Source organism: Sebastes umbrosus, chromosome 14 (assembly GCF_015220745.1).
Source record: "Sebastes umbrosus isolate fSebUmb1 chromosome 14, fSebUmb1.pri, whole genome shotgun sequence".
Classification (NCBI taxonomy): Eukaryota; Metazoa; Chordata; class Actinopteri; order Perciformes; family Sebastidae; genus Sebastes; species Sebastes umbrosus.
In genome coordinates this window covers 23145065-23172935 of record NC_051282.1, presented here as the reverse complement: position 1 = coordinate 23172935, position 27871 = coordinate 23145065, and the positions used below count along the sequence as shown (strand labels likewise).

Genomic DNA, 27871 nt, shown 5'->3' with positions numbered 1-27871 from the left:
AAGATAAATCTTACTGGGAGAATAGGCTAAAAATATGTAACTAATAGGTATCACCATGAAACTTCCCCAAATTCCTCTAAATATGTGCTAATTTGCATACATTTCCAGAACAGAAATCTGAATGAGCTAAAATAATAATAATAATTCGTTTTTTTTATATATTTTCTTTAAAATATTTTGATATTTATTTATTACATTTTCAATTAATAATTTGTTTTATATTATGTCATTTTCTTTGTTAATAATTTGCAATGCATATAACAAAAAATATTGTTTTAAGTAGTACAGTACAAAAAAGACCCCTGACAATACATTTAAAAAATGAACTGAAATAATAATAATAAAAATATTATTAATAATAATACAGTTATTTTTATATTTTATTTTATATATCTAAATGTTTATTTATTATTAATTTTTCAATTAATAATTTGTTGGATTATGTAATTTATTTTATAATAATTTCCAATGTGCATCTTTAAACCAATAAATAAATAAAATTTGATCATTGTTTTCGAATATGTAAACCAAGGCATCAAGTATTTGACAATTTATTTTTCTTATGCTTTTCATTGTATATAAATATTACTTTTCTTTCTGGCTGCCCACTTGTTTGTATGATCATTCTCTTTTTTTAATTTTAATTTAATTTATTTTTTATTTTACATTTTCGATATAAATTTTGAAATGAAATGAAATAGCTAAGCAAGTTAAAACTCATCGTGAATACGTGTGTTATGAACAAAATATGAATATTTAGTTAAATAAATGAATTAATTGGAAGACTACTGGACATGATATCAAATACTGAATATTATTTTTGTTTATTTTATTGAATGCTTCTGATACATTATAACTTGAATAGTGACCAGTTTTCTCTCATGTCAAAGTATATTAACAGTGAAGGTTTAGAGCCCCTGTAGTGGCCTTCAGGGGTCCCTGAACCACACTTTGAAGACCACACACTGAGGGTCTGGATTTGAAGGGGAGGAGGAGGAGGGGAGTTAAATCTCAACAAAGTGGATGGGAGCTTTAAGTTTTTTTGGTGGAGGAGGTTGTCCTTCAGGAGACAGATGGGTGTGATGACCAATAAGTGCTCAGTAGTATTCTGCAGCAGCCAACCAGATCTGCCTCACTGGAGGATCATCATATACTACACGAGATGTTAGTTGCACAGGTTGAGTCGAGGCTGTTGTGTTTGTCACAGTTTGCAGACAAGAGTCGAAGGAGAAATGTGTGAGAGACAGTCTCTGCTGGAAGAAGTCCTCTGGTGAAGGATTGATGAAGATGTGCTGAACCTCAAAAGCTGCTCGTCTCTCTGCTCCTTCAACACCCGAAAAGTAAGCAACAACAAATCATGGTCATCCTCACAAAAGAAAGCTCAAGCTGGGAGCTCAACAAGAGGCCAGGACAGAAGTGTGGATCATCATCAGTGAGGAGGATCAACTGAATGTGAAGTTGCAGGAAAGAAGGGAAAAAGCTGTGTGTGTTTGTTTTTCCTAGTTGGAGGTCGGAGTGGGGGGATGTCTGTCCGGAGTGGAGGAGCTCCTCCGCCTCGGGGCTCCAGCAACCCCAGCCTGCAACCCCGAGGAGCCACAGTCCTCAGCCTGCAGCAGCCTCTCAGAGCCACAGTGCCCTACCAGCTCCAGCTCCAGCTCCAGAGAGGCTCAGCTCTCCTCAGCAGGGAGCTCAAGACTGGTAGATAATGCACACTCACTCAAACATTCACTTCCATGTGCTCCACTGGTGAAAAGATGCCACTTTATGATACATATCTGCTTCATAAATTATGTTACCTATATTAAAATATTTAATTTACTACTTTTACTTCTCTTTTTCTTTATTGTATCATAAAAGAAAGTAAGGCTGGGGGATATGGTTTAAATCTTCTATCACGATATGGCTCATCTCATATCTCGATAACGATATATATCACAATATAACATGTTTTCAGGCTAATTCAATAAATTGTCTATATGAAATAAGCACTTATTTTTGTATACTCCTGTGTGAATTAAATACCTGACTAATTAAAAGTAATTTCTCATTTTAAAAACTTGAGTGCAAAATGAATATAACTGTCTTAAGTGAAATTATAGAGAAAAAAGAAATGAATATAGGCCTAGCCCATATCGTGATAGAAACGATATACGATAGACTTTTTTATATTGTTTTTTAAGATATAATATCATATTGCCCAGCCCTAAAGGAAGGTAGGGTCTAAACGATTAGTCGATTAATCTATACAGATTTAATTTACTACTTTTAATTCTCTTTTTCTTTATTGTATCACAAAGGAAAGTAAGGCTGGGGGATATGGTTTAAATCTTCTATCACGATATGGCTTATTTCATATCTCGATTACGATATATATATCACGATATAACATGTTTTCTGGTAATTCAATAATATATATATATAGTCCATATAAAATAACCACCTATTTTTGCATACTCCTGTGTGAATTAAATACCTGACAAATTAAACTACGTCCACGTGCTCCACTGTTGAAAAGCTAATTTGGTGCCTCTTTATGATAAATATCTGCTTCATAAATGATTTAACCTATGCTCAAGTAATTCATTTACTACTATTACTTCTCTTTATTATATCACAAAGGAAAGTAGGGCTGGGTGATATGGTCAACATCTTCTATCATAATATGGCTCAACTCATATCTCGATTTTATTATTGTCCTTTATTTAACCAGGTTAGTCCCATTGAGATCAAAGATCTCTTTTACAAGGGAGTCATGGCCAAGATTGCAGCAACACAGTTATAGTGAAAGTAACAGACAACACATAGATTAACAACATTAAAACTTGCTCCTACAAAACACTTGCACACAGACAACCTGGACTGCAGCGATTTCACCAGAGCTTTAAACTCATTCAAGGTAACTAAGTTTTGAGATTGAAGATCAGATTGTACATTATTCCAAGCAGTAGGTGCCGAAAACCGAAAAGCTTTCTTTCCCAATTCAGTCCGTACTTTGGGAACAACAAATTGCAAAATGTCCATAGAACGAAGATTATGACTTCCAGTTTTCCTTTTTAAAAGTGAAGACAAGTAAGAAGGAACTGAACCCAGAATGCTTTTGTAGATAAACACATACGAGTGACTGAGGCGATAACGATATATATCACGATATAACATGTTTTCTGGTAATTCATTAAATATATAGTCCATATGAAATAACCTCCTATGTTTGTATACTCCTGTGTGAATTAAATACCTGGCAAATTAAAACTACTCTGTAATTTTATAATTTTAAAAACTTGAGTGCAGTTTTAAGTGAAATTATAGAAAAAAAAAAAAAGAAATGAATATAAGCCTAGCCCATATCGTGATAGAAACAATAGACATTTTTATATAGTTTTTAAGATATATCGTCACATTGTCCAGCCCTAAAGGAAAGTAAAGTCTAAACGATTAGTTGATTAATCTACACAGATAATGAATGGGTTACGTTTTTACTTTGCTTGAGTCATTTTTCAAGCAAATATGACATTTGCTTGTTCCAGCTTCTCGAGTGTGAAAATGTGCTGCTTTTCTCTGTGTTATGTCTTTCCTAAATTCAATATTTTTAGGTTTTTGAACAAAAACTGGGACTTTTAAAAAGTATGATGAGGCAAATCAGTTAATTGAGAAATTAATCTGCAGATTTTTAAGCCTTTATTTATCCAGGTTTGTCCCTCTGAGATCAAATATCTCTTTTACAAGGGAGACCTGACCTAGAATAGCAGCAACACAAGAGTTTCCGCAATTAACATAAACGCACATATAGAGATTAATCAATAATTCAAGTTATCGTTAGTTGCTTGCAGCTCTAAAGGAAAGGGTGTAACATCAGTCCTCAGGCACTCATAAAATTAAATGAAAAAAAGTCTTGATGAAGCCATTTTTAAATGAATGAATAAGGTCTTTAACACAGAAATGATGAATTTACAACATTTAATTTAAGAAGAGCAACTATTTCTATAAGAAAGCTGACACGATGGACCAAAAAACTGAATAAATCATACACACTTCCAGCCTTTGTGTAGAGAGGAGTAAAGCACTCACAGAGCAGCCTGTTGGCTTATTATCGCTGCTTTTTTGTGTCTAAGATTGTGTCCTTCGATGTTTACAATGGTTATTATTAAATGGAAATGCCATGTGACTCATGCTAATTCAGGGAACTATTGACAACTTTTTCCATGATTTGTGGTCTAAAAAGTACAACCATGCTATGAGAAAGTTAAGTCAACACTGAAGGCTGCTAACCCTGAAACGTAACACTGTTCTCATAATGTTATTTGGACACTCGGTCGCCCCGTTGCACTCTGACTTGTGGGATCTCTGCCGCATGTTTCACGCTAGCTTTAAAAAGCCTCTTTGTTCTACTTTAACTGTATCCATGCAGGTCACATCTGCATGTCGTGGCGTTTATTTATACATGCTGTCTGCCCTGCAACATGACAACATACCGTGTGTGTTTGGTGGTAGATCTACTTGTAGCCTGTGGTGACTGTTGCTGGATGGCTTTGCTCCAGGTCAAAGGCATGGTCCACACCTGCCAGAGATTACAAAGAGCTGCCAACATGCACACACACGCACACACACACTGCATGCTTATTGGTGGCGAGGAAGCCTGGGAGCAATTTTGTGAACAACCACTGGTGTTAAAATAGTGTTTAGCCTCTTTTAAAGGAGTTTTTATACACATATATAGTTGTGTCACATGCAGTGTTGTAAACGTGATCACACAGGCCTGAGTTTATATAACTTCTGACATTGTTCTGACAAGTATTGAGGCTTGCACAACCCTAACATGCTCACTGACTTATTTTATTTATTTTTCCAAAAAGCTGACAGGACCACGGCTCGTCCGCCGAAACCCACCATCCGCCGGACTCTGTCTCTGGACGCCATCGTCGCGCCCTATCTGCAGGGACAGTGGCCCAAAGAGGCCGAGAGCACGGCTGTTACATGTGTCAACGACAAAGCCACGCAGGTGAGCATCAATATATCACGACACTGTCAAATTAGTGGTGGTACCGTGGTGTAATGACTGTAATTTAACAGTCTACGTGAGATGCAGTCGGTTATACCGGTGCTGCTACTGCTGTTGTAAGAGTGTCTCTCTACATAAAACCTGTTGCTTCATGTTGCAGAAAAAGACGCAGCTTGTTTTCTCTGCCTTGCTTTTCTTGTGTGTGAAGGTTTTCAGATATCTGATGTTGGCTCTGCAGGTGTTTGGTGGTTCCAGTTCGACGCTGCGGGTGGAAGGCAGCCAACTGGAAATAGTCGTTTTTTTGTTCTTCTTTAAAACTGCGCTCGTACCCCCCTCGACTGTATCTGCTCCCTAACTAGTGCACAAAGCCCCCGACCAACATCACCAAGCTCCGCGGCTTCGTCTCCGCTCCTGACACAGTTTAAACCCGAGCGAACCCCCTTTGCCTCCATTGTGAGGAGCAGACCCCTCCTGACCTCATTATACAGACACCCCATCCCCCAGCACTCTCCTCAGCCACACACACACATGCACCACCCAGCCAGCACCTCCTTCTGCCATAGTTCCTCTGCAGTACTTCACATGATATAACTGTTTCATTCTTCATTAGGCATGTTACTGCACTTCCTCAAATTCCCTGCAAATTGGGGAAACAAATCTCTGATGTGGATTTATATTTCTGGAGATTTTAACATTATTATATTATAGTCAGTTGTAGCGGGCTCATTGGTACAAACCATGTCATACTAGCATGTCGCGAAGGAGGATAAAAAAAACGCTTGAGACTTAATGCTAAATTTTGGCGAGGAAAAACTGTCATTGCCATTTTCAAAGGGGCCCCTTGACCTCTGACCTCAAGATATGTGAATGAAAATGGGTTCTCTGGGTACCCACGAGTCTCCCCTTTACAGACATGCCCACTTTATGATAATCACATGCAGTTTGTGGCAAGTCATAGTCAAGTCAGCACACTGACACACTGACAGCTGTTGTTGTCTGTTGGGCTGCAGTTTGCCATGTTATGATTTGAGCATATTTCTTATGCTGAATGCAGTACCTGTGAGGGTTTCTGGACAATATTTGTCATTGTTTTGTGTTGTTAATTGATTTCCAATAATACATTTATACATACATTTGCATAAAGCAAGCATATTTGTCCACTCCCATGTTGATAAGAGTATTAAATACTTGACAAATCTCCCTTTAAGGTACATTTTGAACAGATAAAAAATGTGTTTAATTTAAATTTAATTTGCGATTAATTGATATCGACAGCCCTAATTTAAATGTAAGGTGTACCTGTTAAATGTTGAAATAATTAGTCTGTCAATCTGTTTGTCGATTGAAAGAAAATAATCCCCAACATATTTGATAACCAAGTAAATGTAAAAGGCATTTATCAAGCAAAAGGCAAAATATTCTCTTCCTCTAGCCTTCTAAAATGTGAGGATTTGCTGCTTTTCTCTGTTTTATACATATGTGAGTTCAATATCATTTGGTTTTGGACTGTCGATCAGACAAAACAAACTCTATGTTTTGCAATTAATAGTCAGAATAATCATTAGTTGCATTAGTTTCTATTCTTATTATTGTGGCCATACTGCAAACAGGAATTAAGTACACGTTAATGAGTCGCCCGAGCTGGAAACACTAGCCACACCAAATGTTCTGCTACCTTTAGTCTTTTTATAGGTTTGTGTCCCATGATCCCCCTGTTCATGTTTTGGGCAGGGTGGGGTTGTCGGTGTTGGATGATTATGGTGGGGGGGGTTGGCAGCTGTAACTCTACACCGATGTCACTGTATGACTGCGTCCCGACTTATTTAGCCAGGCGATGCGCTACGTATGAGTCGACTGGACGGGACAAGATGGTGTCTGTGTTTTCCTGCAAGCCGTTATGGCACCAGTGAGATCTCTCTGAGGACGACACCTACAGAACGGGTCGTATTTTGGGGGGGTAGAAAACCATGACACTTGTGAATGGCATGGACACCGGTGAGTGGGTCCGATTGTTGAAGAAGAACTGTGAGTATCTGATCCCGTGGGTCAAGCTGGGTTTCACTTGGTGATGATGTCGTCTGCTCCCAACCGACAGCCGGAAGCGGTCAACCCGACTCCCTCCGGTAGAAAATCAAGAGTCCATGTGAAGAAATCGGTACGGTCATATGAGGGAAAACAGTTGTGATAGACAAAAGCAGATGTATTTCTTGTTTTCTGTTTGTCTTAGTTGTTTTTCCTCTACAGTACTTGACTTTGTGAATAACAAGGCTGCTGTAAGTGCACTGATGTGTTGACTGCTGATACTTGCACTGTATTTATAGTCTTTACAGTGATGTGGTTTTGGATGTGTGTGTGTGTGTGGCAGCGGGGCTGTTTTGCAGCTCAGGGTGGTTTTCTCGTTGCCTTCCTCTGTACAGCTGTTGTGGGGCAGGTGTGCAAGAAGACAGCTGTGTGGCTCCACTTCTTCTTGTGCAAGCTGTAGTGTCGATTGGAGTTCACTGGGTGTAACAGAAATGTAAAAGTGTGCCAAAAAAAAGGCCATTTTGTACCACATCCCCCCCCCAAAGGTTTATTTAGACAAACATAGGACTCTTTATTCACCACACTGTAATATTATGTTTTTTCAAAGACTCCGAGTTCCTGGGCCGAGGAGACCCGAGGAAGGAGGAGCGCCGGCGGACACAAGCGCTCAGCGTCGTGGGGCAGCGCAGAGCACCTGAGGGAGGCGAGTATCACTTTATCACTATAGCAGTTCATTAATCAGTTACTCTGCACACCTCCCTCCCACTGAAACACCAACAGCCTCTGAGGGGAAAGCGAGTAACCTCACCCTTTTTCAGAATGAATCGTAGTGACTCCTGAATCTCTCCACTCTGCCCTCAGGTGGCCAAGCTGAGGAACCAGTTGCAGAAGCGCTCCCGCCACGTCCCCCCCCCAGCAGGATATGAGCTCCCACACCACCCCCCGCTGCCAGCAGGTCATGCAGCGGGCGTCACTCAGGTAGCCCGTTGCTCTTTTGTCCTGTGATGACCTGTGAGGGAGAGACACAAAGTTTTCATGACCTCTGCTGAGGCCTTCCTGGGGCAGACTAGGAAGCGCTTAGTAACAGGGATATAAAAAAACATTGGTGCTTTTCTTAGGAGCTGCTGTCATCACGTCTCCTGTGTTACTGCCACGCTGTCACAGACGGATCATCTGAAACCAGCATATCATATCATATACTGTATATCATTCTGTAACAAGGAGGAAATCTCTGTCTGTTTACACAACATTTTTATGAGGGGAAATTCTTTCTATGGAGGCATTTTGTCATTGCAAATATTGTGTGAGGTCATTACCATTTTTCATATATTGGGTAGGCGGTGTTTCTGTAATACGGCCCCATGTACTGTTCAATTCAAACACAGGCAGTGTGGAACCAGACACCACACTACAATTTTGCGCAAGTGAAGAAACTGTTGCTTTAAGTACACAAGTAAAAACACTCTTTATTTGCCTTGTCGTATTTGCCTTGTTTTTCTCCAGACGCTGCCCCCGATGCCGCTGAACCGACTCGCTCCGCGGCTGCGACGTAGCGTTGAAGGCCTCAACTTGGAGCTGGAAGAGGCGTTTGTTTCTGAGAAACCTGACGACCAGCATGAGGTGAGGCCACTGAGCTACGCTTAAACAACAAATAAAATAAAATAAAAAAATTTGAAATAAAGGTTTCTAAATATAAAGTGATGTACACAATGCAACAATATATAACACAATATATGTAGAGAAATATAAATAAATAATAAAAATAAGAATAAGAAATGAGAAATATGTGCATCAAACAGATATTATATATAACCAAAGTGTAAATAAGTAAATCCTGAGAAGTTGGATCTATTAAGTATATTGAATATAAATGCAAGAATCGTATAAACAAGAATTAAATAATATTTCTTGAAATGTACAGTATAAAGACATTTGCACAGAGAGTATTGCACAGTTGAATTATTGTATAATTTAATCAGTATTGCACATAACAATAATAAGGAATTATGGGGTAGTAGCTTTAATGAGTATGGACATTTTTTTTGCTTAAAAGAGCCGATTCTCATTTAAATCTCATGTATTTTACAGTCTTTTGATAAACTATTCTATGAATTTATCATAAAAAAGTAAACTATCAAGTTTGACCTGATGTCTAAGCAGCTGCATAACGCATTTTAGCAATGATAATCGTAATATAATGAGCTTGTTTTCATTGAACAACTTTATTATAATGGTAAGAAAATTTAATTAAAAAGTCATTTTTAGCCACATCCTTTCTAGTCTTTTTGTGGTAAACCCTGTCTCCCAGGAAGTAAAGCATGCCACACTCTACCTTGTATTGTTTCTTCAGCTACTCTGACCCCTCCACTTGTGTATATTCCAGATTCTGGATATCCCCGATGGCCACAGGGCCCCGGTCCCGGTCCAGAGATGCAGCAGCGGCTCTCAGAGTGAGCCCTCGCCCGGCCCTCTGGATCTGGATCTGGATCCTTCCCTCCTCTCTCCCTCTCAGTCCCCCTGTCCTTTAGACCCATCGCTTCTGTCTCCTTCAAATTCTCCTTCTCCATTGAACTCATCTCTGCTGTCTCCATCACAGTCTCCATGTCCTATGGGACAGCCAGGTTAGACTACTACTACACTTTTTGTGGTGTACTTTTTAAAACTGTACGCTGAGGTTTTAATATTCTTATTGTTAATAAAAGTTTGGATATTTCTGTCGTGTCGTGCAGAGCCGGTGGACAGTGAGACGCTGTGTCCCGCTCCGTCGACATCGCTCCCTTCGTTTGCACTGGATCCTCCTCTGCTGCAGCCCTGCTCCTCTGCTCCTCGCCCCAACAAAACCTACTCCTTCCAGCGCGAGCCGCCAGAAGGCTGCGAGCGAGTACGAGTGTGCGAGGAGGCAATGTAAGTTTTTATACCAAAGCATCATGCAAATATCATATAAGCATGTATTTCCTGGCATTAATGCCTTTGGGTTTTGAACTGTTGGTCGCACAAAACAAGACATTTGACAAGACACTATTTTTTTATATTTTATAGACCAATCAAGTAATTGATTAATCAAAAACTATGATTAACAGAATCTGGTGTGTGAATTTATTTTTATTAATTTATATTTCTTTATTAATATTTTTATTTTATTTTACTATATATTTTATAACTAATTTTTTATTTGTTTTATTTATTATTATTATAACTATCATTTTCTCCTCCCTTGTTTTTGAATACTTTGTTTTTCAATTTACAGTTACTGTTATTATATGTACACATTATTTTATTTGTTATGGTTTAGGTTGTCATTTTTCTTATAAGGAAACAATAAAAAGCATGATTCAAAAATTATGATCGACAGATTATTTGATAATTTAAATAATTATTGCAGCTGTTTTTTCTTATATTATGTCCGTACGTCTCCAGTCACAGCATCGGTGGAAATTTACAAAAAACATTTTATTCTTTTTAATTCACGCACTTCTAAAATTTGTTTCTCAGAGCATCTAACAGGAAATTACAGCTTGATTTAATATCATGCAAAAATTCGCCTTATCCTGGTAAAGGAATATATTATGAGCGAATGCTTTCTCCAGTCAAAGTATAGGTGGAAATTGGAAACTCACAAAAAAACATTTTATCACTTTAATTCACTCATGTGGGCTACGTCCTCGGGTTATGGTAACTTGTAAATTAAAATTTTTCCACTGTATTCTGACATTTCATAACTCATATCAATCGTTTTTTAATATAATAAAATGATAAAAATGAGTTGCTGCTCTTGATGATCCAGTATCCTGGGCTACATGCCAACTACTCTCTCCATCTCGTTACCTCCAGGTCTGCCTGTCAGGATGAGCCTCGCCTCCAGCCGTCCTGCCCTGACCCCAATAAAGTCAACTTCACCCCCCACGGAGGCTCCGCTTTCTGCCCCGTCAGTCTCCTGAAGCCCCTCCTTCCCTCCATGGACCTCCTTTTCCGCGGCCTGTCAGTCTCTCCGGTCACCGGCTGCCCAGGTCAGGCCTCTCCTACCAGGCACCTGGGCATGCAGTAGGTGGATGTCTGAGCAGAGCCGCATCTCAGGACTCAACCACACTGGATATGTTACCTGTGGTCACCTGGCTCATCACTGCCGTAACGTGCCACCATCACTGTGATCAAAATAAGAGACTTTAGATTAACTTTGGCCTAAAATCTGGCTGCTTTACTGATTATTTCCACCTGCTCAAAGGATACTTTGATTTAGCTGATACTCGCCTCATCAGCACTTAGTAATACCCCATGTGGGTTTGTGGATTAATTACAGGACTGAAGTTCTGGAAATGTTGGAAAATGCTGGAAGAGCATTACTGCTGGCGATCGTTTTTGACGTTGCGTTTGATGAAACTGAATATTGTTTTAGTTTATGCGTCAGCGGTTCAGACAAAGACTGCAGTCTGCGAGGGATGTTTTCATTTTAAACGTTAAAATAAGGGAATTCAGATTCAAAAACCCAAGCACTTACAACACATGAGTATTACTTTCTTACTATCCTTTATTGTTGATTGTTACACGGCTTTGTTGAATACTGATTGGTCAATCACAGCAATATATGGTCTGTTATTTCTTTATAACAGACCGTTGCTATGTATAGCAGACCGTTGCTATGGACACAGTTCTGATCTCGGACTCTGGAGGACCGTTTTTGTGTCAAATTATTGATTTCTTAAGTAAGTAGCTGTGTAATAATTGGGATAATTTACAGCTATAGCGGGTCATTGTTGTGAAATAAACCCTTTCAGGTGCATCGTCTCAGGGTTTATTTCACAACAATGTCCGGCTCGCTGTACATTATCCCCTTACTTAAAGAATTGTTAAGTTTAGATGAACTTAACTTAATTTGAGAAACAAAGTGAAATTAGTTCCTGCAATTTCAGAAAATCTGTTTGTTGAAGAGGAATATTTTTGGCCCATAGTTTGTTTAATGACGGCCTGCTTTTCTACAGATGTATTTCCAGGAAGATATATATTTTTTGTATCTGTGTAAGGAGGCTGGCTGGTGATACTGTTTTTGTATTCACTGATTTGTATTTCTGTTTATATACTTTGATTTATAAGCAGGAATGGGTGTTTTATTAGCTTTACTTCAAGGAGAGGAAAACATGCACATTCTCAAAATTGTTTGTGGTGCTGGGAGTAGATCCCCTCCAGTATGTACTTTTTCCAACAAAAAAAAAATATGACTTGCTCCCGCTCACACTTTTCTCTGCTTTATTAGTCAACCTTTCGGTCAACAAGTACCTTCATCAGGACATTAGCTTTACTTGCCTACAGCAGGCATTATTCAAAACCAAACTTTTTGCAATTTTGCAAACTTTTTAAGAATTTTAGTTTTATTTTGTATAATCTGAGCCTCTTTTGAACCAGAAAGCGTTAATGTTTAAATATTCACTTGGATATGGAAGAGGTTGACTTTCTCTGCTTGAGTTAAATTACTCTTTGTCAGTATGACCATATAAAACACTGATTTAAAAAAAAACAACATATCTATAAAAAGTAAAAAAAAAAAAAAAAATAGATATTATTTGTCAGCCTTGTGTGATTATGCACCCTTTTCATACTTTTAATGTTTAGTGTGCCATTGTGAAGAAAATAAAGACTTTTTTTTGGATGTTTAAATACCAGCTACCACTTATAGTTCCTGTGGTTTCCTTCTTGTTGTTGTTCCTTGCCTTTGACACGTGGATTTGCGGGTTTTAAATCTAAGCACCGCCTTCTTTCCATCCAGCTGCGCTCTCTGATTGGTCGAGAGAGGATCTCTATTGCTTACATGGACCAATGAAATTAATCCACATCCTAGGACGGCAAAAAGACACGCGACATTTTCAAGGAAGGACCTCATATTTCTGTAATAGCTGCCTTCGCAACTGCCACACAACATAAAGGGAATTATAACAAGAACAATTCACATTTCTACAGTGGTGAAATGTAACTATTTACTCAAGTACTGTACTTAAATACAATTTTGAGGTACTTCATTTACCTTAGTATTTCCATTTTTCTACTACTTTTACTTGTACTCCACTATACAAATATTTTTCTTTTTACTCCACTACATTTATTTGATAACTTTAATTACTTTGTATGTTTAGATTAATAATACAAACTCTAAATCAACTAATAAATTATGATGTATTATTATAGGTTATTAAATTAGCTCCACCTTTACCAGCTGAAACATTAAAGTGATTCAGAATCAGAAATACTTTATTGATCCCTGAGGGGAAAATAGGACATATATAAATATAAACATAAAGAAATAAAAAAAAAGACTAAAAAACAAAATAAAGTCACATGTAAATTATGTACATAATGCTACAATATATAACACAATATATGTAGAGACATATAAGTCAATAATAAACATAAGAACAAGAAATGAGAATATATGTTCAAATATGTGCATTAAAGACATACAATATATAATTACATTAAATGTATTAAATATAAATGCAATTATAGTATAAATATTAATTAGATAAGAATACTTCTTGAAATGTAAAGTATACATGCAGTATTAATGCCAGGGTATTGCACAGTTGAATTATTGCACAAATTATTGTACATGTGTCAGTATTGCACATGAGAATAATAATAATGTATGGGGTAGTAGCAGCTGATGGGTGAAATAAATCCAGAAATAACACATCACTAATTATAATGAATCTGAAATGGGCCATTCTGCATAGTGAGTACTTTTATGTTTGGTACTTTAAGTATTTTGATGCTAATACTTTCGTACTTTTACTTGATTTTTTTTTTTTTTATATTGAACCCTTACACTAAACACACCATCATGTACTGTATTTGTGTTCAAGATTTAATTTATTAAACTAAAGGTAAAATTCTTAAAGACACCACCCATCATCATATGCTACTATAATAAAACTCAACTCTATATTAAATCCCTGAAATTACTGAAATCAAAATATGCCAAAGATCTCTTTATATTAATGTCTTACTCCTGCGTTATTTGACATTAAAACTAACAATCTCTCTATCTTTTTTTTTTACTTTGTTTTAATTTATGTTATGCTTTTTAAATAATCTATTCTGCTTATACATTATTACTTTTATTTTTATTGTCTGTGTAAATGTTTTATGTCCAATGTGATATCTGCTCAGTTTTTGAGGATGATAACTTTGTAACTGTAATAATTGGCTTATTTGTAAATTAATCTTGTGAATAATAATAATAACAATAAAAGTTAAAAAAAAAAAAATATATATAATAATAAATAAAAAATATGAAACTAAAAATGAAATTGTTCGTTTTTTTTAACTCTATTCTTTATTTTTATCATATCATTATTATTATTGTTATTATTATTATTATTATTATTATTATTTTTCTTTTCTTTTCCAACATTTTTCAAACTTTTTTTCCCAGCATTTTTCAAACTTCTTTTTTTCAGACATTGTTTAGACTTTTCTTTTCCAAAATTTTTCAAACTTTTCTTTAGATATTTTTTTCCAGCATTTTTCAAACTTTTTTTTCAGACATTGTTTTCAGACATTTTCCAGACTTTTTTCTGTGACATTTTCCAGACTTTTTTTTCCAACTTTTTTCCAACTTTTTTTAGACATTTTTTCAGACATTTTTCAGACTTGTTTTTTTTTTTTTTTTTTTACCTTTTTCAGACATTGTTTGGACTTTTCTTTTCCAAAATTTTTCAAACTTTTCTTTAGATATTTTTCAAAAAATATTTCAGACATTTTTCAGACTTTTTTTTTTTTTTTACCTTTTATAGACATTGTTTAGAATTTTCTCTTACAGCAATTTTCAAACTTTTTTTTCCAGACTTTTTTTTCCAACATATTTCAAAAAAATGTTTTTTTTCAGACTTTTTCAGACTTTTTTTTACGGAAACTTCTTACAGATTTTTTTTTTTTTTTTTTTTTTTTACCTTTTTTAGATATTGTTTGGACTTTTATTTTCCAACATTTTTCAAACTTTTTTTTCAGCATTTTTCAGACATTTTTACAGACTCTTTTTTTTTTTTTTTTTTTTTCATTTTACAAACTTTTTTTTCGGACATTTTTCAGACTTTTTTTTCAGACTGTTTTTTCAGACTTTTTTTTCAGGCATTTTTCAGACATTTTTCAGACTTTTTTTACGGACATTTTTACAGACTCTTTTTTTTTTTTTTTTACCTTTTTTAGATATTGTTTAGACTTTTCTCTTACAGCATTTTTCAAACTTTTTTTTCCAGACTTTTTTTTCAGACATTTTTCAGACTTTTTTTTCAGACTTTTTTTTACGGACACTTTTTCAGACTTTTTTTTTTTTTTTTTTTACCTATTTCAGACATTGTTTGGACTTTTTTTTCCAACATTTTTCAAAAAAATGTTCAGATAATTTTTTCAGACATTTTTCAGACTTTTTCAGACTTTTTTTTACGGACATTTTTATAGACTTTTTTTACAACATTTTTCAAAAAAATGTTCAGACTTTTTCAGACTTTTTTTTACGGACATTTTTTCAGACTTTTTTTTCGAACATTTTTCAGACTTTTTTTCTCAAATATTTTTCAGACTTTTTTTTTTTATATATATTTTTCAGACTTTTGCTTCTGGACATTTTTCAGACTTTTTTTTCCGAAATTTTCCAGACTTTTTTTTTCGAATATTTTTCAGACTTTTTTTTCAGACTTTTTTTTCGAATATTTTTCAGACTTTTTTCTCCGAATATTTTTCAGACTTTTTTTTCAGACTTTATTTTTCAAATATTTTTCAGACTTTTTGTTCAGACTTTTTTTTCTTGAATATTTTTCAGACTTTTTTTTTCAGATTCTTTTTTCAGACTTTTTTCTCCGAATATTTTTCAGACTTTTTTTTCAGACTTTTTTTTCTGAATAGTTTTCAGACTTTTTTCTCAGAATATTTTTCAGACTCTTTTTTCAGACTTTTTTTTCGAATATTTTTCAGACTTTTTTTTTCGAAAATTTTTCAGACTTTTTTTTCGAATATTTTTCAGACTCTTTTTTCAGACTTTTTTTTCGAATATTTTTCAGACTTTTTTTTTCGAATATTTTTCAGACTTTTTTTTCGAATATTTTTCAGACTCTTTTTTCAGACTTTTTTTTCGAATATTTTTCAGACTTTTTTTTCGAATATTTTTCAGACTCTTTTTTCAGACTTTTTTTTCGAATATTTTTCAGACTTTTTTTTTCGAATATTTTTCAGACTTTTTTTTCGAATATTTTTCAGACTTTTTTCTCCGAATATTTTTCAGACTTTTTTTTCAGACTTTTTTTTCCGAATATTTTTCAGACTTTTTTTTCAGACTTTTTTTCTCGATTATTTTTCAGACTTTTTTTTTCGAATATTTTTCAGACTTTTTTTTCAGACTTTTTTTTTCGAATATTTTTCAGACTTTTTTTTTTATATATATTTTTCAGACTTTTCAGACTTTTTTCAGACTTTTGCTTCTGGACATTTTTCAGATTTTTTTTTCAGACTTTTTTTTCGAATATTTTTCAGACTTTTTTTTCAGACTTTTTTTTCGAATATTTTTCAGACTTTTTTCTCCGAATATTTTTCAGACTTTTTTTTTCGAATATTTTTCAGACTGTTTTTTCAGACTTTTCTTTTCCAACATTTTTCAGACTTTTTTTCAGACTTTTTTCAGACTTTTTTTTTTTTTTTACCTATTTCAGACATTGTTTGGACTTTTCTTTTCCAAAATTTTTAAACTTTTTTTTCAGCATTTTTCAAACTTTTTTTTTCGGACATTTTTCAGACTTTTTTTCAGACTGTTTTTTCAGATTTTTTTTTTTTTTTTTTTTACCTTTTTCAGACATTGTTTGGACTTTTCTTTTCCAACACTTTTCCAACTTTTTTTTTCGGACATTTTTCAGATTCTTTTTTTTTTTTACCTTTTTTAGATATTGTTTAGACTTTTCTCTTACAACATTTTTCAAACTTTTTTTTCCAGACTTTTTTTTCAGACATTTTTTTCAGGCATTTTTCAGACTTTTTTCAGACTTTTTTTTAACGGACATTTTTACAGACTCTTTTTTTTTTTTTTTTTTACCTTTTTTAGATATTGTTTAGACTTTTCTCTTACAGCATTTTTCAAACTTTTTTTTCCATACTTTTTTTTCAGACATTTTTCAGACTTTTTTTTTTCTTCTTTTTACCTTTTTCAGACATCATTTGGACTTTTCTTTTCCAACATTTTTCAAACTTTTTTTTCCAACATTTTTCCAAAAAATGTTCAGACATTTTTTCCAGACATTTTTCCAAAAAATGTTCAGACATTTTTTCCAGACATTTTTCAGACTTTTTTTTAAGGAAACTTCTTACAGACTTTTTCTTTTTTTTTTTTTTTTACCTTTTTTAGACATCGTTTGGACTTTTCTTTTCCAACATTTTTTAAACTTTTTTTTCCAACATTTTTCAAAAATTTTTTAGACATTCTTTTCATATATATTTTAGACTTTTTTCGGGACTTCTTTTTACGGAAACCTTTTTTTTCAGACATTTGTTTCAAACATTTTTCAAACTTTTCTTTGACATTTTTTTTCAGAAATTTTTCAGACTTTTTTTACGGACACTTTTTGTAGACTTTTTTTTTTTTTTTTTTTACCTTTTTCAGACATTATTTGGACTTTTCTTTTCCAACATTTTTCAAACTTTTTTTTCTGACATTTTTTTCCAGCATTTTTTGGGACATTTTTCAGACTGTCTTTTAGAAATTTTTCAGACATTGTTTAGACTTTTATTTTACAGTATTTTTAAAACTTTTTTTTTGCAACATTTCTCAAACTTATTTTTAGACATTCTTTTCAGATATGTTTTTGAATTTTTTTGGGACATTTTTTAGACTTTTTTTGTTTACTTCTTTTTACCTTTTCAGACATTTTCAGACTTTTTTTTTTCTAGACACTTTTTTCAGACATTTTTCAGACTTTTTTTTCAGACAATTTTTTCAGACAGTTTTTTCAGACTTTTTTTTATGTACATTTTTTTCAGACTTTTTTTTCAGACTTTTTTTTTTTTACCTTTTTCAGACATTGTTTAGACTTTTCTTTTCAAACAGTGTACTGTCTATTAGCTCATCTACTTAAAAATTGGTTTATAAACTATTGTAATTACGAACTGTAAATTGCATACATGAAAACAACCCTGAAAAAGGGAAAAAATAAAGTATATAGTAAAAAAAAAAAAAAATCAAATTGTTCAGCCTTGAAAAAAGTGAAAAAATAATGTATAAAAAATAAAAATCAAATTGTTCAGGCATAGCTGTTGACACCTTTGAGGTCCTTCCTTTAAATCCAATTTTCCTGACGCGACCGCTTCTTCCACTAATTGCAGTCTTTTCTCAATGAAAACACGAGCTGCTCTCTGCTGTCTGCTGGCAGCACAGATACTCACAGACAGCTGGGAATGGGAGATTTATGATCCTACAGCCGTCCTGGAGGAGAAATTTAGACGCATAATGATTCAAAATAAACTAATGACATGACATTTGACTTGTCTGTGCAGCTCTGGACAACTCAAGAAGCTACTAACAGCTGTGCACCAGAAGGTCTGAGGGCTGATTAATTAAACCTTTTATCCACCACCACAGATAAACAACGTGAGCACCATTTCCGGGCTCGTCACGTCGGCTATAGTGGAGCGGGACGTCGGTGTGAGAGGACCGGGCAGCGCAGCGGTGTCGGTTCACATTCCCGGGCTGCTGGACGACAGCATGGCTGGGGGAAAAGGAGCTGGCAAGACCGCCTCGATGTGGGACAGCATGCGGATACGGTTCATCGTCTGCTTCATCGGAGTCTTCGTGTGTTACTTTTACTACGGGATATTACAAGAGACAATGTAAGTTGCTTTGTTTATGTTCCAGATGTCAGCTCTGTCCTGCTGCACCAAACTCCATTCAAAAAACAGCTGATTTAGTGTTTTCTCACTTTCCCACACTTCCAGACTCAATACGAGCTATTATTTTGATTTGACATGGCTTTAGGTATTGCACCACAAAGTTCGGCGTATTCTAGTTTGTTAAATGTATTCGTTATGCAATCTCATTTGAGCTATGCAATGTTGTGTTTTTACCAATTCGAATGACAAGTCTGACATTAAATCCTCAGTTTTTTGAATGGAGTTTGGTGTGTTCACATTAGAAAATGTCATGTATTGGCAAGGCAAGTACTTTTTATTTTATACACTTTTTGTAATTTTGAGCAATCTCTGGCACAAGAATTTCCTTCCTAAGTTCTATCTTATCTTATCTTATTTTTTTCAAAATTGTGCAGCCCTAGTAAAAAGTACAATATTTACCTCTGAAATGTAGTGGAGTAAGGCAAGGCAGCTTTATCTGTAGAGCACATTTCAGCAGCAGGGCAATTAAAAGTGTTTTTACATAAACATTCAACAACATTGCCACAAAGTGCAAAAGAACATTAAGACATAATTAAAACAGTTATAAAAACATTAAAGATTAGAAAATAAAAATAAAAGCTAGGATAGAAGCTACAATAGAATATAACACATAAGAGTAAAAGCTCTAGTGCAGTATAAGATCACTATCTGGTTTAATAAAAGGCAGCAGCAAACAGGAACGTTTTAAGCTTTGTTTTAAAAGAAGTCAGTGTTGGAGTTGGTCCTGCAGTTTTCTGGGAGCTTGTTCCAAATATTTGGTGCATAAAAACTGAACCTATACCATTTGAGCAGGTGGTATCTATTTCTAGTTACTACAGCTCATCCCTCATAGATGGGTTAATGCTTTTATGTGCCTGCAACAAACATTATCTTTCATACTTTTGATTAAATGTCCATTAAAAAATAAAAAAGCAACAAGTCATAGTGGTTATTTGTGGTTCTCTAGATTGTAAAAGAAATAAGGGGTGCTGAGATTCTATTATATCACATACTGAGGCATGACACAGTGACACACATGGTATGTTGTCGGGTAAGGCACTAGAGGGGACAGGGATCATATCTAGTTTCAAAATGATGACTCGAAACTGGTGTCTCACCCAAGCAGCAGCGCTTTTACAAACCAGAATGATTGACCTCCATTATATATTGTTATTAAAGAATATTTACATGAATTTTCCATTGACACCAACAAGCAAGCTGCTAAATATTCTTGGTCCCTTAGCAAAATGTCACCACCCTGTCAAGTTGTAATTCACTGCATTATGGTGTCTCCTTTCTGAGGGACCTTTTCATAGCTTGGAGACCCGTGAAAGCACACCGCTCTTTAACTCATGCATTCTGCCATGTTTCTGCCTGTCGACTACTTCCGTCTCAGATTCAGGTTTTCTGTGATCTGTTGTACTCAACACAGTGTTGTCTCTCTGATTCTCTTGCAGCACTCGAGGTGATTATGGCCAGGGAGACCAAAAGGAGAAGTTTAGATTCGCCCGGACGTTGGTCTTCATCCAGTGCATTGTCAGTGCTCTATTTGCTAAGATCTGTGAGTGTGTGCTGCACATAAGAAACATAACAACTATTATGTAAAAAACAAAACATCCAAAATATATTTCTGAAACCAAATCTTTCTCTTTTGTCATCAGTGATCCAGTTTTTTGAGGGCTCCAAGCCAGATCACACCAAGAACTGGCTTTATGGGCTGTGTTCCCTCTCCTATCTGGGAGCCATGGTGTCCAGTAACTCGGCCCTTCAGTATGTCAACTACCCAACACAGGTGAGTCTTCCCCTTTTAGATGGAGCAAAGTTAGCTGGTTAACATGATTCTTTTGCTATCGTATCCTAAAGCTATGTTTTTGTTGTTGATAGGTGTTGGGGAAATCCTGCAAGCCCATACCAGGTAAATCTGATATCATCACCTGTAGTTTCTGCTTTCTGCCTACATATCACCTGCACATACATAATCTGATTTTACAAAAGGAATAATATTATCACATTAAAACTACTTCTCATAGCTGGTAATATATAATGCCAATACCTGAATATTTGGGGTTATATATCAGTGCTTGAAGTGGAAAAAATTAAGTGCCAGTACTCCCCTTATTCACATGTTGGTGTGTGTGTCGGCCGGTATCAGCAATCATTACACAATGTTACGACCCAAATTTATACAGTGAATAAAAGATACTAGGAGATTTAGGGTTTGGGGGTCGTCCCCCCAGAAACTTTGATGGTTTTTTACTTAAAACTATGCAATTTCTCACAATTTTTGACCATCATTATTACTGTAGATGATGTCAGACTAAAGAGAAGACACATATCACAGCCTTCGTCTGACATTTCATTCTTCTGAAAATGTTTGCCCTTTAAAATCATATTCTATGAATCAAAAGAGCAGATTCAGAAAACTTTTAACTAATGTTTCATATTCACAGATAAAAAAGTTATGATGAAAAGTTCACTAATTAGTTTAATTTTACAAAAAGGATTTATCGATAAATTACAGTGTCCTCATTCTCACCCCCCCTCCCTCGTGCCGTGCAGTGTGTCGGCTTGTCCAGATGTTCTCCACATTGTTCTCATGTTCATACAGCATGGATGGATGGATGGATGGATGGATGGATGGATTCCAAATTGGGAAATTATTGTGCGGCAGCAGCAGGTTATCCAGGCAATGTACAGGAACAGTAAATACACAGTAAATAAACATATCAACACTAGAGATAAATATCTATAGTATACACAATATAAAGAATATGTTAGAATACACTATAAATATACCAGACTTTTACAACTTACATAGAAAATAATAGAATATAAACAAACAATAATATACTTATAATATCAAATAACATATTATAAGAGATGTGGCGCAAAAACGCTGGAGCTGCGCCGTATAATGGCAAGGAAAACCCCAAGTCTTGTCTAGAAGGTAACCCGCAAAAACGTGCAAAAACTCTCTCGCGAGAGAGTGCCGTTGTGCAAGAAAAAGTCACGATACGCCAAAGAGTAAAATGTAGAAGTGCCGGTCCCGCGCTCTAGTGAGTACCAGCCTACTTTGAGCACATGGTTATATACTATTTGCTAGAAAATCTGAGAACGCACTGAGTTAGTAAAAACTCAAACTCAATGTTGACTAACTCAGAAGCTGCCGGGTCTCATGATGTAATGTGCTGATGTACATATTTCTCCATGTGTTTATGGTACTTGACAAACAAGAGAGATTCTGATATCTTTCTAAACTGATCAAGGACACATTGAGTGAGCAAATACTTTTCATATGTGTGGTGTTGAGGGAACATATGTTCTTTTTGTACATGAAGGTTATATCTCACCACACACAGCTTGGTTATCTCTTGTTTAACACATACTTTCACAGTCCATATTTTCCACTCTGAGGGGTGAAGGCCTGACATTTAGGTTTACCTCTCAAACCCTAGAGATGTCACTCTGATACACTATCCATGGCTTAATACCCGTCCATCATGCTGTTGTTGTGTTGTTGCAGTGATGATCCTCGGTGTGACAATACTGAGGAAGAAGTACCCGCTGGCTAAGTATCTGTGTGTGCTGCTTATTGTGAGCGGCGTAGCGCTGTTCCTCTACAAACCCAACAAGAGCTCAGCTGTTGCAGATGACCATGTTTTTGGGTTTGGAGAGATTCTGTTGGTGAGTTAATAAATAGCTTTATGTTCCATCCATTTCACCTATCTGTGCCTCCCTACTGTAGTCACGATTACTGTGACATTTCTATGACCTTTGTCTCACGGCTTGGTGGTGTGTTCGTTTGGCTGTGTCGTAGCTTATCTCTCTGACATTGGACGGTTTGACTGGCGTGGCCCAGGACCACATGAGGTCTCGCTTCCAGACTAGTGCCAACCACATGATGCTGAACATCAACATGTGGTCCACGCTGGTGCTGGGACTAGGTGAGTCCACCATGCGCTCTGCCAAACTCTCGTCTAATTGAATATGTGCCGTGAAGTGCCAGGAAGCACGGAGGGTCTCATTCCAACCGAAACTACACCGGGCTGATTGGCACACCTGCAGCCGGAGAGGAGAAACTAATGAGCAGAATCACCTTGAGATGTTTCAGGGCTGCCAAAATATGAAACTGAAACACTGTTGCACTATGCAAAGCTTTGTCTGAATAATTCTCAGAAAACAAACTATAATGTAAATTTATACACTTCACTACACAAAATTATTGAACCAGAAAATTGTCTTTATATTAAACTGTTGTAAGCGTATTAGAGCTGCAACGATTAATTGATTAGTTGTCAAAAATTAAATGAATCAATAACTCATTTGATAATCGATTAATCAGTTTGAGTCATTTTTTAAGTAAAAAAATTCTCTGATTCCAGCTCCTTGAATGTGAATATTTTCTGATTTCTTTACTCCTCTATGACAGTAAACTGAATATCTTTGAGTTGTGGACAAAACAAGACATTTGAGTACGTCATCTCGGGCTTTGAGAAAAAACACTGATCGACATTTTTTGACATTTTATAGACCAAACAACTAATCGATTAATCGAGAAAATAATTGACAGATTAATCAACAATGAAAATAATCGTTAGTTGCAGTTGTATGTCCCGGCACTCAACGGCACATATTTGCTTTTTCTTGAGCTAAAATTTGTAATTGTCATATATTGTGTTAACATGCTCACCAGTGCCATATTATACAGGATACGTGGGCATTCTGCAGTTTTGCAAATGTACTGTAAAATGTCTCTGCCAAGACTGCAAAGGTCTAAAATGATTTGACCTGAAGGTCCAGATTAATTAACATGTCTTAAATACAAGTTGAGGTCTTTTATTACCATGCTGGTCTCCTTGAGCTGCTTGTCCACTGTTGCTACAGTATATCGTTTCTGTTAGCTGAATTATATCATTACTGTCGGTGTAATGTGCCGTATTGTTATTCAGGATAGACAGCTACTGCGATGCAGTAGCTAATGGCAATGCGTATAAGTATAAAAACCCAAACAAAAACCAATGACCGCTGCGTTAGAGGCTCTTTAAGAAAAGGTGAACACTATTCTCTCAGGAGCCAAAAACTCATTAATTCAGTGAAGGCAAAGTGTTCAGTGTTATCTTCATAGATAAGGAATCCTGCACCTCAAAGAACCCCAATTCAGTGAGGAGGTTACTGTAATATACTGAAGAGAAAGGCACATAAAACAAATATAATGAGGGGCTTTCTAAGACTATGCACTAATGGGCTGCGAGATAAAGATCAGAAGGTCAACGGCAGTATGAGAACTGAGAGACTGTTATCATTCTTATAACTAAACTAATTGGCAGTGCCTGCTATCTCTTAGTGTCTTCTGCACATCTGCTTCACACTTTCATACGCCATACAACATTTAAAAAATTGCTATATTTGTTTTTCCTTCAGAGGTCCTCAAGTTTAGTTTCTGCACAAACCTAAAGACACTCCTGCTACCTTTTTATAAGAAGTCTATAAGCTTTGAAGTGCTGGTATTTCCCCAGATATGTAAAGGTATTCTCATACCTCCACTCCCCCTCACACCAAGGCTTCATCTAACTGCTGTTACTGTATTACACCACCTGGTGGTGCAGTATGTCCACACTATGAACACCGTGGTCAGACTTTCTCAGCACATCATTATCAAGGAAAAGTCAACTATGGCTGCTTTCCAAATCGCATACTTTTTCTTTATACTTTTAGTACGTACTGCAGCTGCCCTTACAAAGTACGTGCTGTTGCATGCAGTACTGCACTTTATACACAATTTTATAATTTATAGCAAATTATTTTGGAGACCCCCTGACAGAGTACCACTGACTTCTGGGGGTCCCTAGACCACACAAATACTTATCACATGTGTGGAGTTGAGAGCACGTATGTTAGGTCTGTTAAATAAACTTAAAAAAAGCAAACGTGATTTTCCAAAGCGTCAAAACTGGCGTTACAGGAAAATCCAAAAGCATCTAAAAAGAGCATTATGTAAGCCGTTCAAGGGTTTTTATAGTCTTAATTTGGATCAATGGACCAATAGTATTTCTTTAATAATCCAACCATTATAATTACTCTAAAACATATAATAATCTAAATATGATTATATGATATCAATACATTTTTTTTACGTTCGTCAAATTTAAAACGTATGTTTCCTTTCGTAGGACAACCAATCTGTGGACTGTGAAAACAAGTTGTTTTTTTTCTTATCTTGGTAAGAGTGCTCTCGATCACTCGTAAGAGCAAAAATAAGAAAACATTGGTGAATCCCAGAAATCAATGTGTACTAACAAAATAAGAACAAATTGCGGAGTCAAACAAAAAATAAGAGGGAATTTGTTCTGATATGGCTTTCTGCATGAGGCCCAATATGTTCAATTACTGGGTTATTTTTGAAATGACATTAACGTTCTTTTATCCTCTCTGTTCTCAGCGGTCTTGTCGACAGGGGAGGTATGGGAGTTCCTCAGTTTTACCGAACGCCACCCGAGCATCATCTACAATATTCTTCTGTTTGGAGTGACCAGTGCTTTAGGACAGGTGGGTGGATGGATACTTGTATGAGATGATGGGTAATGTTGTGTTGCACCGTTGGAAGAACTTTGATAAAAGGTTTGAATGCTTACAGATGATATTGTATATCCAAATGTTTTTTTTTACTAGACCTTCATCTTTATGACGGTGGTGAACTTCGGGCCTCTGACCTGCTCCATCGTCACCACCACGAGGAAGTTCTTCACCATCCTCGGCTCCGTCCTTCTGTTTGGCAACGTCATGACTACGATGCAGTGGTTTGGTACTATCCTGGTGTTCCTCGGTGAGACTTAATTCTGCTTTAACACTCTGTTGCACTCTCTGGATTTATTATCAGTGTGTCACTTGTCTCATTCTTTCCCCCTGCATTTCTTCATCGACGCCGTGTATTATTGTATGACCGACTATAACTCTAGCAGATGCTTGCAAAAACATGGTTGAAGCCTTCAACTGTAGCCTGAGACAGTCACTGTGTGTGTTTGTTATAACAGACAATTAGGTCCAATTGGGGAATACTTAGGCTTCCCACGCAAACAATTTGGTTGAGTGGTAAATTATGCATTGAGAGTATAGCTGAAGGGGAGTCGTAAATATAACACAGACATAGTTGGAGAAGAAGCCAGAATACTCAAATTTCTTAGTGTTTTTATTGGTTAAACTGGTAATTTTATTGAGCGTGTAAAATAATTTGTGTTTAGCTGCTGAGTCTTTCCTTTGCTCTTTAATCACATCTTTGCTTTTCTCTCTGTAGGTCTCGGATTTGATGCTAAATTTGGCAAAACCCCAAAGAAGACGACGCACTAAAACACCTGGAGCACACGATGGGAAAGATTGCAAATGGAAACACTCTATAGCCAGTATCTTATTTTCATAAGACGTCCTGTACAGGCATGTTCTGTATGTGCCTGTGATTGGTTTAAGAATGGTCAGATTTTTAACTTAACTGTATTTAAAAGAGAGTCCAGCTTCTGTTGTGTACTGTTGATAGACACGAGAGACACGAGAGACACGTTTTACTCGGGATCAAGTCCTGAATGAACTGTGACGAGCCATTAACATCTTTATTTTTTACCACTCTTTTGTGGTGGATTTTGACTGGCTGAAAGACACAGGTGGAAAATACTGTATTTAGACAAATCTTTATGTTTCTGAAACCAGCTCACCTCCCTTGGATGGACATTGAAACCAAACAAGGCCTAAGACACATTTCCAGCATTAATCTCATGAACTTGCCACCAAATAAGGCTCGGTTTACAAATAGTTGCTTGAATATGTGTAATTATCACATATGTAGTTTATTTTCCTTGGCAAACAATCAGCCAGGTCTCATCTCATCTATAAAATATAAACGGTTGTGTTGTGTCCAATCTTACTATTGAATTGTTTTTACTTTTATTTTCTACAAGTTGACAATAACTTACCATAAAAGGGAAATTGTGATATTTCATGGTGATTTTCTTTTTATTACACAGAATTCACTTGATTGGTTTCACATCAGTCAGTTGAGATACTCGTCTCTGATTGGGTGCTGCTTGTTGGAAATGGCTGTAAAATAGCCAACAAACACTTAATTAAAGCTAAAAGCAAAAGTCACTACCACCAGCAACATATGTATCTGCCAGTAATTAAAAAAGTATAGTACCAACTTGTTTTTGGTGGAAAGTAACTAAGTATATTTACTCAGGTACTGTCACCATTTTGAGAAACTTGTACTTGAGTATTTCCATTTTCTGCTACTTTATACTTCACTACATTTCAGAGGTAAATATTGCACTTCTTATGTACTCTTCAGATTAATACAAAAATATAATGAACAAATAAATCCTGATGTATTATTATAGATGAAGCTACCCAGCACTATATGACATCATTATAATTGTTTCCACCTTTACCAGTTTCAACATTAAAGTGATGAACACAATGTATAAATAATTATTATACACTTATATAATATATATTATTCTGAAATTAGTTGTTTTGCATAATGACTACTTTTACTTTTGGTACTTTGATGCTAATATGTATCGTACTAAAATTTGGATTGTAGGACTTTTACTTGTAACAGAGTGTTTTTACACTGTGGTATTACTACTTTAAATGAAGTAAAAGATTTGAGTACTTCTTCCACCACTACACTTAAACACTTTGACGACTGATATTGAGAATGTTTGTTATTTTTAAGCAGAAAAAGACATGAAGCTTAAACAATGTTTTAATCTCCTTTTTTTTTAAATGCACGTCTGTGTTGGCTGCTTAAAATAATAGTACTTAAGCATATTTTGATAGTAGGGATGCACCTAAGCACATTGGATTTATGAAGGTAAAATAGCCCAAATAAAATAATTGCTGGGGATCTCTGTTATCAACAGAATGAAAGAACAGCAAATTCCTAATTATGAGGCATCTCAAAATCGATAAAGA

At 35.6% G+C, this 27871-nt stretch overlaps 2 protein-coding genes across 2 annotated transcripts; both read left to right on the top strand.

Moving 5' to 3' along the window:
• The first annotated feature begins 1155 nt into the window (after positions 1-1155).
• On the top strand, positions 1156-11698 carry fam117aa (family with sequence similarity 117 member Aa). The gene is made up of 9 exons (XM_037792102.1): positions 1156-1340; positions 1504-1698; positions 4851-4996; positions 7626-7721; positions 7880-7996; positions 8522-8638; positions 9402-9639; positions 9748-9922; positions 10850-11698. Exons 2-9 carry the CDS (start codon positions 1524-1526, stop codon positions 11061-11063), a joined length of 1278 nt encoding a protein of 425 aa, XP_037648030.1. The 5' UTR covers positions 1156-1340; positions 1504-1523; the 3' UTR covers positions 11064-11698.
• A 6629-nt stretch (positions 11699-18327) lies between these two features.
• Positions 18328-27060, top strand: slc35b1 (solute carrier family 35 member B1). The gene is made up of 9 exons (XM_037792103.1): positions 18328-18871; positions 20368-20471; positions 20572-20702; positions 20795-20825; positions 22434-22594; positions 22728-22854; positions 25350-25456; positions 25580-25733; positions 26202-27060. The coding sequence occupies exons 1-9, from the start codon at positions 18747-18749 to the stop codon at positions 26252-26254; spliced, it is 993 nt and encodes a 330-aa protein (XP_037648031.1). The 5' UTR covers positions 18328-18746; the 3' UTR covers positions 26255-27060.
• The last annotated feature ends 811 nt before the right edge of the window (positions 27061-27871 follow it).